The sequence below is a fragment of the Sciurus carolinensis genome, chromosome 13 (assembly GCF_902686445.1).
Source record: "Sciurus carolinensis chromosome 13, mSciCar1.2, whole genome shotgun sequence".
Taxonomy (NCBI): domain Eukaryota; kingdom Metazoa; phylum Chordata; class Mammalia; order Rodentia; family Sciuridae; genus Sciurus; species Sciurus carolinensis.
This window is the reverse complement of record NC_062225.1, coordinates 78,774,977-78,787,511: the sequence shown is the minus strand read 5'-3', so window position 1 is coordinate 78,787,511 and position 12,535 is coordinate 78,774,977. Positions and strand designations below refer to the sequence as shown.

The following is a 12,535-nucleotide window of genomic DNA, read 5'->3' as shown; positions in this document are numbered from 1 at the left end:
GTGATGCAGACACATCAATGTTTATAGCAGCTCAGTTCACAATAACTAAGATAGGAAACCAACCTAAGTGCCCTTTGACGGATGAATGGATAAAGAAAATGTGGTATATATACACAATGAACTATTACTCAATCATAAAGAATGACATTATGACATTTGCCAGCAAATGGGTGGATTGGAAGTGAAAATAAGCCAGTCCCCAAAACGCCAAAAATCAAATATTTTCTCTGATATGTTGAAGCTAATCCACAATAAGGGTGGGGGGTGAGGGAAAGAATAAAGTGGAATAGATTAGACAATGGGGAATGAAGAGAAGGGAGGGGAGACTAGAAAAGGAAAGACAGTGGAACAAATCTGACATAATTTTCCCATGTACACATATGAAAACGACAGTGAATCCCACTATCGTGTACATCCATAATAATGGGATACTAACTTGAATAAGATTCCATGCTTGTAAAATTATATCAAAATGGATTCTGTGTCATGTGTAACTAAAAAGAACCAATAAATTTAAAGAAAAACAGGAAGTTAAAAAAGAGCAGAGCTTAAATCAGCTTCCCTGGCAGACCTGACACCTTGCTGCTTAAATCCTGGAGCTTCAGACTTCAGAGAAATGAGAATGAAATACTCTACAGTCCCGTTCCAGGTTTGAATCATAGAACTCAAGGAAATGAGAAAATACATCTTGATAATGCTGCTACACTGAGTAAGCTGGAGTCCTGCAGGGGAAAGACCTTTCCTTCGGAGGACCTGATTAGTATTCTTCCTGCTTCCAGAAATGATATGAGAAGACCAAACTGTCACATCATAGAAAGACCAAGGACAGATTTAATTGTCCACAACATTTCAATGTGATCTAAGTTTTAAACTTTTGAAAAGCTTGGGTCAGAAGTTCTCAACTCGAGTATGTATCAGAATGATCAAGACTAGTTAAACCTGGTGGGCTCCACCCTCTGAGCCTCCCATGCAGGATGTCAGGGTAGGCCTAAGAATTTGTATTTCTCGTAAGATTTCAGGTGGTGCTGATATTGCTTAGTGATGTGCTGGCTTGCATATCAGAACCAGTGCCTAGTGTCAATATCATATTCTCTTCATAACATATTCTGGGCTAGGAACAGGTGGTGGTTAAGATGTGGGAGGCAGTAAGTGTAAGGCTTTCTCTGGCCAGTGGCTGCTTTCCTTCATTTGCCCTGCCTCTCTTTACTTATATCTCAAAACTTCTAAGAATTGAGAGGATGGGGGAAATTTTCCATATCAGACAGTATATCATGGACACACAAATATTAAAAGGGCTCAATATTTCAGTCTGAAAAGTGCTCAGAAATACTCAGATGAAATGCATTAAAGTACTAAGTATTAACATGCATGAAGAATGTTCTATTATAAACCCCTGTTTTCACTTTCTTGCAGCTTTCCAAAAAATTAGCCCTTTGTGGTAAAATTTTCCATGCTTGGTTTCAGCCCAAAGGTGATTTTTTTTTTTGCAAAGTTTGAGAAAAATATATTAAAAAGTTTTTGAGTTATGAAAAGATGAAAAAAATCCCACATAATTTTTCCACTTTGAAAGCAATTTCAGGATTTAAAAAAATATGCAGATAACTAAAAAATGGCTGAAGTTGAAAAGTTGAAACTTTCCATGTGTTTAGTTTTCAGCAAGGTAATCTCCTGGTAATTCGGAAAAGATAATGCATGCATATGCACACAAAGTGATAAATATACATATATAAATAAATTCATAAGTCATTGGAAAAATGGTATTTTACCAAATTCAATATAAACTTTACTCCAAGTAGATTTACTGTTTTCTGAAATGGAAGGTCTTTCACAAATCAGAGTTAGTTGTTGACTGACTGATCTCTGTGGTTTTCATACACTAGGGTTCATTAATGGGTCACATGGAGACAAGTGTCAAATGACTATGCATTATATTGGCAGAATCCTCCGATTTTCTTCACACTTCAAAGCATCCCTCTGTCTCCAGCTCAGTTTTGGGATTCTGATACACTGTCTTTTCGGCTCAACTTCTTCCCTTGGCCTGGGCCTCAAGGCCAACTCTCTGTCTCCTCTGCTCCTCAGCACTCACACATATTCTCGCTGCTCCCATTCTCTCCAAACTCCCCCCAAAGCATTCACCTCATTCCCACTAAAACCCTCCTTGTGTATGTGAAGAACTCAAATATTAAAGAACCAACAGTAGAAATCTTAAATTTAGGCTGAATAGGTTTGTAAAAGTAACTTGCTCTAGCCATCTATGATCCTAACATTTCTAACTAACTCACCTGGAAAGCAGATAATGGGAAAGTGAGGAAAAGGAACAGTCTTTTTTGCCACTTACTAGTAATTGACATATGGGTTAGACATAAAAATCCCTGGAACTTCAATCTCATCTCTTATATTGAAAAAATAAAGTTGTTAAATGACCTTGTTACACATGAACATGTTTTGTAGATTTCAAACAAATGTTTGGTATGATTATTGTTAGCAATGGCAGTAACATCTATCTGAAAATTGATTCAGGCTTCTAGATTGAGATGGAAAACCAAGTATAAGCTGCACATCCCCCACTCCCAGGAAAAACATTTTTGCAAGGATGCAAACATTAAGAAAAATCCAATTTTCCTAATTTTAGGTACATAGGCTTAAGGGACAAATACAAGGAAACCTGCTCCAACAAATGTTCCTATTTCTTTTTTATCTTTAACATTTCTCTCTGCGTGGGTGTTCTCCTCAACTTATGTTAAATTCTCTTTCACTAACAGGAGAAAGAAGTGCTCCTTGACCAGCTTCTTCTTTAGCTTATCATCTTCTCTTCTCCCCTCACTGGCCTGCTCCTAGATCACTCTGGATTTATCACCTATCGTCTAACAACCTCCTCCTCTCATTATTTCACTAAGTGTTTTCTTCAAGGTCACTGAAGATCCTTAATTATTAATGCCAGGAGCCTGAAGTTCTCATCCTTCTTAACCTTTATTGTATTTACAGCTATTTTTTTCTTTAGTTATTTATTGCTGTTTAATATACCATCTATACACTTATGGTATAAAACCACTTTATCATGATTCTGTGGGTCAGGAATTCAAACAGGGTTCATCTGGATGGTTTTTCTACTCCAAACAGTGGGGGATGGAGTCATTCACTCAGCTGCATTAGGTGGTGGATGGTATGGGATGGTATGGGATGGGACGGGACGGGATGGGACGGGATGGGACGGGAGGCCCAAGAAAGCTTCACTCCTAACTCTGGTGCCTCATGATCCTCCATGTGTGGCCAGCTTGGGCTTTTTCACAGCATGGAGATCACAGGGCAGTTGGATGTCTTACATGGCAGCTGGCTTCGGAGAGGGAAGAAACAAGTTCTCAGACCTTTTAAGGTTAGGGCTTGGAAGCATCATAATGTCACTTCTGCTGCATTCTATTAGTGAAAGCAGGTCGGATGCCCAACCTAAACTGAAAGGAGAAACAGACTTCACTTCTTGAGAGAGGAATGGCAAAGAATCCATGACTGTCTTTAATTCTCCATAAGACTGTATCTTATCCTCCCCTCTTCTTTTTGTTTTTGTGGTATAATTTAATCAAGATTAAAAGTTTTCAAACTTTTCTACCTTGACTCACAATAAGATATACCTTCCATACTGTAATCTGATATCAACATACACTTATAAAATATAATCAAATGTTTTGCAATATATGCCTTTATTATAATATAAATGTATTCTATTCTATTCTGTTTTTTAAAATGCTGTTTTATCATTCACAAACATGTGCTTCCCTTCTCTGGACAGGATTATACTTCACAGCCTCATTGATAGAAAATTCAGTCATGTGACTTGCTCTGTCCAATGAAATGTGAGTGATTTGCTCTGTCATGTTCAGGCAGAGGTTTTAAAACGAAGAGTCTGGTTCACTACTTCCTTTCTGTTCTCTGGCATGAGATCAGAATATTCTAGATAGAAGTTATTCATCAGTCTTTTTCTGGAGTAAGACTGCTTTGAAAAACCTACATATGGGCAACCTAACCTCAGAAGGTAAGCAAGAAACAAACCTTTGCTGTTAAAGTCACTGATACTATGTCACGGTGTCAGTCTACTCTTGTCTTGACTGAGTCACTGTTTGTAACCCAATGAAAGAATTCAGTATTCACTAATGGATTGCAGGTCATAACCTGGAAAACTACTACACTTTCTGACTCTTTCTCTGTTTCCTCTTCCTTCTCCTTCATGACAAGTGAAAGTGTTTCCCCAATATACACATCTATGACCTCTTCTTTCCTCCCTTGACAATTTTATCCCATACAGTCTTCATGATTTCTCATTTGGACTAGTAAGCCTGGTTGTTTGATTTCATTCTACGTTATTTCTCTTCCCTTTTCATTCTCCTTTCACTGAGAGATTAATTTACCTGCATGACTATCATCATCAGAGATCTTCCATGCTTTCCTGCTGACCAGAAAGTGAGTCCAAACCCCCTGGCCCAGCTTTCTTGTCCCTCCACCCACCTCCATCAGCCCAGGTTCTCTGCCACAATCAGACCACCCACTGCTCTCCTCATGTGCCCAGTGATAAAAACCAGTTCTCTTTCTTCATACTGTTCCCACCGCTTAGAATGCATAAACACCCCACCCCCACCTCACAAAATGCTGAAATGCTCTACTTCTAGGTTCTACTCCATTCTTATTACCCCTGTTCAAACACATTGGTTTTGGACAAATACTTTGTTCAAAAAGGCTCTTCCAAGAAGTTTTTTCTGATCTTCTAGTTGGAAGTCTCCTCTCTCCTCGAAACCTCCAGAACCTCACAGTGCTTCCCCATTTTGCCTTCCATTTCTCATCACTCAATCAGTGGACAGGACTTGGACAACAGTTACTCCTCCCAGATCTTGACTGTTCAACACAATAGTGACGTTGTGAGTATTGCGCACAAACATGTCCGGCTGACTGCAGCAGAATAGTGCAGCACATTCCAGGCTCAATTATCTCCTTGTTGGCAGAATATGTGGGTTTATTTCCCCCCCACGTAGACAGGATCAACTCCTAAACAACACACACACAATCTACGAATGCTACCTTTGTAAGTACTTGTTAAAGCTTCTCAGCTGTAGTTGTGATATATTTTGAGTGTCTAAAACTTGAGTATCTAAACACTACAAAACACTTATTTTGGGGCATCTTAAAGAAAAAAAAGAAGCAAAGAAAGAAACAAACCAAAAAACCCCCAAGACTGAGTGATAATAATACCCATACACTTAATTTTGTTAATGTTAACTCTTTAATCCTTATTTAGGATATGTTCTTTCTTCCTAAGAATTAATTATAGCATGGTTATCTGTTTCTCGACCCATATCAGATTAAAAACAGCAAACAATAAACACAGAAGTGGCACCTAACACTGAGGGAGGAGGCAGAGAAACTGTAAAATACATAAGGGAAATTTTTTAAAAGGAAAAGAAGAAACACTATCTCTTAAGAAATTTCAGGACATAGGGAATCTTTCAGTACATTTGATTGTAGTTTTCAAAAATGGTAAAAATTTCTCTATAGCCGATATGCATTCAGACAAGTAAATAATGTATTTTAAACAGATTTTTATATACTTTAAACAATCTTGCACTTAAAGGAGTCAGTTTAAACAATCTGGAAATTTCTCTCAGAAGATAACTTGCCAAGCAGGCAGACAAAAGAAGCTCTATGTTATTGAGTTCGTTCCCTCAAGAAGGCCAAATAATTTAAAAACTAAAGTGTGCTAAAGATCTGGTATCTCTGGAAGGAGAGGAACAGTTATCATTAAATGCTACATGAATTCTTAGAGGAAAATAAGTTAATTACTTGAGGTCTACCCCAACTCAGTGCAATGCCCAGGGAACTCCCAATCTTGAATTTTATGCAAATGATTTATTGGCAAAATCAGATGGCACATTTTTAACATACAGAGGGCTGATGATGAGAGAAAGCAGATTCCAGATAGTGAGGATAAGACTACTACTTTTTTGTTTCTATGTCATCAGTCCCCCTCCCTCCCAACTGCTAGAGCTTTCAATAAGCCTCATACTCCTCAAGCTGTAACATGACATGTCACATAAATCTCTTCATATATACAGCAGGGGCATACGATCACATCAGCAGGCGCTACTATCATTGAGAATCATGAGATACTTTCTCAGGCTCTCTCTATACCCACAGCTAATGTACAGGTACTTCACCCCAGATTCAGACAGAGCCAAGGCTGAATCCTGTCAGAGTACCTTTCTCTCACTTCTCACCTATGAAATAAAATATGGGGCTAGATAGTTCTCTAGAGCCCACCTCAGTTCCAAGATTCTATGAGTCCAAAGACAACTGTGCTTATTACGACAGCTACTACTCAATAATTTTCAATTAATATTTTCTTTTAAAATTCCCTATTCTGGACAGCACTGTCAAAATAAGCAAATTTCTATAGTCTGTGCAAACTTGCTTAAAGAAACAAACAAAAAATGTAAACATCATATTAAAATATAGGACAACAACATATCTCACATATGCAATAAGTCTCTTAAATGATTTAAGACCAAGGTTGCCTATAATAAGTTATAAAAATATTAAAATGAACTGAACCAAAATAAAACCAAATAAACCAGCTATTCGACTACAAATATGACCTCGAACTCTTATGGGAGTCAAAAATTCCAGTAAAAATAACAGAAGAGATGGAAACACAAGTTTCTTATTATCACACTTCATATGTTATAAAACATAACAGCTAACTTATTTTTGGCAAAATGATTAGGGATTGCAACACTCTGGCTTACACAAACTCACTTGATTGTCAAATGCATCTCAAATGGAGCGTGTCATGCTAAATTCAGGCACGCAGGCACTGTGTTGTCTTAGAGTAGCCCAGAGACACTGAAATTTCAACACTTCAGCAGGGATCACACCACTAAAATAAACTGGCCCAGGTGTTTGGGGTTGGGGTTGGGTTGGGGGGAACTGCAAAAATGTAGCTAACTGAAACCAGATAGAACTTCTGAAAAAAAAATATCATACAAATGCCCCCTAAAAAGATACCCTTTATGAATAATTATTGCACACATTATTTTCTAGCATATACTCTTTAAAAGAAGATAAAACAGCTTTGCAGTGTCTCTACAAATTCTATAATCACACTGTGAGTTGTGTCTCTACAAATAAGACTAGGTTAAGCTTATGGTTCATCTTTTTCCCTTTTCTCTAATATTCTTTTTTAAAAAACTTGTTATTCATTTATTTATTTTTGGTGCTGGGGACTGAACCCAGGGCTTTGCACATGCTAAGCCAAAGCTCTACCACAGAGCCACACCCACAGTCCCACTCTTGCATGGGCAAAAATACATGAAAATAGGACAATAGAAAATTAGGAAGTTGAAGAAGTAAGAAGTGCATTAACTTTAAGATTTATTATTGTACTTTTTTCTCAACAAACATTGTAAAGGCAAGCCCCCCAAATGAGAAGGATTCAAAATGAATGTGTTGAACAATCATTTTCAATATATACAAGAGAAACCAAACATTACATGTAGAATGGATTTGGAGCAAACAAACAAACAAAAAACACAGACCTGTAAATAAGTTAAGACTCTGATGAGCTCAGAAATGAGTATTTTTTCCTTATGTTTATAGAATGGTAACATATTACTATTTCAAATATGAAAGAATCTTTTAAAATGTTTTTAAAGCTTTAAAAACACCTGGAACAACTAATAACCAAAAATGTTATTTCATATCAGTTTGCTGCATTTTATTTGGCAGGACCAAGTCACTGCCTATACCAGAAAATCAATTCAGTATTTCAATTTACATACACCACACGAGTGGAATCCCAATTGTACGGTGGTGGGGTAGGCAGCTTCTGATATGGCTTCCAAGGCACCTACCCTCCTGGAATGCAGGCCTGTGTGTAATTTCCTCTCCTTGCATGTGGGTTGCGCCTAGTGACTCCATTCTAACAAAAAGAATAGAGCAAAAGTGATATGATGTCACTTCTGGAGTTTACAGGTTACAGACTGTGACTTCATCTCGCCAGAAGACTGTCTGGCTCTTCTCCCAGCTTTGCACTGATGGAGCAAGTAGAGAGGCTGATGTTAAGGAGGGTAGCCCTCCCAGCTCCCCACCGCCAGTGATGAACCAAGGCTCTCACCCAGCAATTTTCAGGGAACTGAATCTTTCCAGCAAACCACATGAGTGAGCTTGGAAACAGATTCATCTCGAGTTTTCAAAAGACAATGCACCCCTGGAAGACAACTTGATTATAACCTTGTGAGAGATCCTGCAGCAGAGGACCCAGTTGGGCTGTGGCAAGATTACCGAACAGAAACTGTGAGAGTCGAAATATGTTTTGTACTACTAAGTTTGAGGGCAATCTGATATATAGCAGTAGATAACCAATACCGAAATTAACCTAATGACTGAGCAGGTGATTGTAGTATCATTTCCATAACAGTAACAGGTAAGACCTATTTGGAAGTTCCAGCTATCATTGTTAATACTTTATATAATTTTTCACAAGAATCCTTTGAAGAACATATTATTATTCCATTGTACCGATGAGGAAACTGAGTTAGAGGCATAATAACTTGTCTAAGTTCACACAGACAAAAACATGACAGCAAGTATTTAAACCTGGTGTTCTGGCTCTAGGAACAGAGCTCACAGCACTTGTGAAAGCAGAACCACCAAGAGGAAGGCCTGGACACCGTGAAGACAGTAACCATATAACGTAGTACTAGAGGAAATTTCAAAGGCATAACCGAGGTTAGAAGCCAAGCAAAATGCTAAAAGCAGAAATAAAGACTGCTTTCCTATTTTTAAAACACCTTATCCAGGGGGGAAAGAAACTATAGAGCAGAACAATGACACAATAAATGGAGTGCAAGCTTGAATGTGTTGAATTTACATTTAGAAATGAAAAATACAATTTTTAATACCCAAAAAGAGAAAATTTAAAAAAAACCAATTTGGTATTAAAAACTGCAGCCAGGGAGGCTATAGTTAATACCTTTCCAGGCAACGATGAGTAAGTGAGTGAGTCAAGTTGGTGGGAAAAGGAACAAATTCCTAGTGCGCGCTAAGACCCTACTGGAGATATTTTATCACATGGAGTGAGGCCAAGACAGAAAAGTCAAAATCCTGGGACAGAGATGCTACGAGGCAATTATCATGGCTATTGGTTAGTCTGTGTCCTCCATGAGAGCCCAGGCTCTCTTACCTCAAACTGTCTTATTCACTGGGATGTCTTCAAAACACATCACAGTGACTGATACATGGCTATGCTTAATATAAGTTTGTTGAATGAAGAAATAAATTATCTTGTGAATCACATCCATTCAATGGGTACATTTTAGTGAAAGGACAAGTTTTTGTTTAAGTCTTGTGCAGTACACTTGCTTTTCTAGGCACTTTTAATGGGTCTTCATGACTCCACTTAATATCTGATACACAGTAACATTAAGTATTTGTGAATGAAAGAACAAATGTATGTCTCAAAAAAGCTGCCAAGCTACAGAGAAAATAAAGATCTGGGTTTATGACTAAATAAAGATTCAGTGTTCCATAAGGACAGCTATCAGTGATGACGATACATTTTTTTGCTTCTAAAAGGAGACATAAATATTTGCAAAATACCCTCCCAGTATAGTCAGATTCCTGTCTTATTTCTTGGATGGTTAACTACTTTTAAATATTCCTTTACAAAAGACAGAAGTTAAATGTAAGAGCAGAACTTCAGACAATGCTAGATTCAAAGGAATTAATTGAGAAAATTCCTATTTTCCGCTATTATTTTTTGAAACTGTGGAACTTTCATGAACATACACTTACCCGGGCCCACAGTAATGGGGAATAAGGATGTAGGAAGCCATCAAGTATCCCTCTCTTCATTAACCAAGAGACAAAAGAGCAAAGGAAAGGTGAGGAGGACATGTATGGTACACCATCAGGCATGAATAGTCACCTCCTAAAGCATACTTACTGGAAGCTCGGGGGCACGCTTCAAGATCTGAAGAGCAATGTAGCTGCCTATTGAATGGCCAATGAGTATAAGCTTTACTTCCTTTGGCACATGGGTTCTCAGGAAAGCTAGTTTGTGTTCTATTTGACCATGTAGTCCATAGATGTCCTTAATTTCTTGAGCATTTGCATCTAAAAGCAAAAACAGGATATGCTTTCATTCAATAAGTAAACATAATCACTAAACTGGGAAAAAAATCTTTAAAAAATACTGATCATTTATCAAAAGGCTACAGTGTATCAGGTTCTTAAATAATGTCAATCAATTCTCAACAATCCTGGGGGGGAAATATTGTCATTTTCATTTTATAGATGAAAAATCTCAATGCTATAGATATTATAAAACAGAGTGACAGTGACAGACTAAGCAGAAGAAGTGAGACCCCAATTTGGGTCTTTTTGTCCTCAAAGCCCATGAACTTGCAACTATTCCATTAACTATTGTTAGCTTAGGCAAGTAGTTCTCAAACTTGAATGTGCATCAGAATTCCATGGAGGGTCTGTTAAAACAGATTGCTGGGTCCTACCACCAGAATTTTTGATTCAGTAGGTCTGGGTTGGGGCCCAAGAATTTGCACCTCTAAGTTTCCAGAGATGCTGATGTGCTGATTCCAGGACCACACATTGAGAACCACTAGTTTAGGTTAGTTTTTATTATTAATAAACAACCAAGAAAGTCCAACACTGCTTTATTATTTTAGATAATCTTGTTTAAAGACTCAAAAGACTGAGGTAGGAATGTTGTAAACTGTTCCTTTGAACCAGCACATCTTGACTTGAACTATCCTTCCCTTCTGTCACAAATGAACTGTTTTTCAGATTCCTCAAGATCTAATTAAAAACTATCCTTGCCTTCAAGAAGGTCCCAGTCCAGGAAGAATAATCATGGATAAAGACACAATTTAAAAAATCTGAAAGAATTATCTAAAGCATTTGGGAAAAGAATAGCGTTTTAATAGATCATGATAAAAGGTAATCCTCCTTTGGAGTCATAAAAATTAATGCAACTTTAAGTTACCCAAGATAAACACTAGAAAATATTCTTTGTTACATGCTCACTACTATAAATGTACAAATTTAATTATATATCTGAACGCAAGTATAACAGTCTAAATTTAACTACATATTTAACTATATATAGTATTCACTGAGAAAATTCTATTTCCCTCTATTATTTTTTGAAACTATGGGAATTTCATGAACATACACTATATGCGTAGTATTTATATATAGTTAAATATGTAGTTAACTACAGTTAAACATGCAACTACAAATATATAAATATAGAGTTAAATATTTTTATTGATAAAATATCAAATATATGTAGTTAAATATGTAGCTAGACAAGTATATGTGTACATATACACACACACTACACACACACACACACACACTACACACTGAACATAAATGTGTAAGTTTAACTATGTATTTTCACACAGTATTTGAAGTCCTCCGTGACCACAGTACTGATTCAACCAGAACAACTACCTGAGCCTTTTGCTAAGCTTGGATCTGCAGACCATAATTCTCCACATCTCACACAAGAATTTTCTTATCTACTGAACTCTTCCATCCTGCCCCCTACCTTACTCCAAAGCTACATCTTAATAATAATTGTAATGAAACAACTTATATGTAGAAAAAAACATATTTCATATTGAAATATGAAACAGAATTTCATATTGAAAAAATGCTTTGAGGAAGTGTACAGTTTATTCCTAAGGTAAATTTTTTAGAACATATAAAACCATACCATGCATTGTTCATCCTACATATATATAACAAAAAATATAAAAAGAACCATTAAATATTTGCTCTAAATTCATGATAGCAGAACTGGGGATGATATACAGAGAAGACAGAACCTTATATTATTTTATTTCATTTACTTTTATTGATAAAAATATCAAAGTACATGGCAGTGTTATCTTTCAACTGTGAGTAAAAGAACTTGAACTGTTATATAATTGTTTGTATAAACTATTAAATTTTCTATGTTTTTAATATTTCTTAAAATATTAAAACAATGCTTGAACATGTTGTTCCCAAATATGTGACCTCTATTATATAGGGAAAACTATCCTTCACTTCTTTATGATTCAAATGGGACACAGAATCAACAAATGACTTTCTGGGTTCATGTGAAGCACCAGGGAAGCAGTTAGGTGAGAACTGTGGTCCCTAATTATTTATATTCACTTAATTCACAGATCTGAAAAGCCTTCTTTTCATAACTGACTGGAGTTTGCTAAGCTGATGTGAAAGTTCTCTCTCATCTTAGTTTCATCTGTTGCCAGTGCCCTAAGTATTCTGTAAACTCCCTGTATCAAAACATAGGTGCAACTCCTAATTCTGAAGGTATACAACACGTGGAGAGGATGTAGATAGGCACATTATCTTACTTAATAATAATAATTTAGAAAAAGGTAAACCCCAAGCACACATCTTAAAAATATTTTTAAATTATTATTTTCTAAACAGACGGAGAAATCAAGGGTCCTCAAATTATGTT

At 36.7% G+C, this 12,535-nt stretch overlaps 1 protein-coding gene across 1 annotated transcript in view; it reads right to left on the bottom strand.

Moving 5' to 3' along the window:
• Ldah (lipid droplet associated hydrolase) overlaps positions 1-12,535 on the bottom strand; it is a 96,930-nt gene that overhangs the window by 48,659 nt on the left and 35,736 nt on the right. Inside the window, 1 exon segment of the mRNA XM_047523355.1 lies at positions 9,983-10,152. Coding sequence (XP_047379311.1) covers positions 9,983-10,152 — 170 coding nt within the window.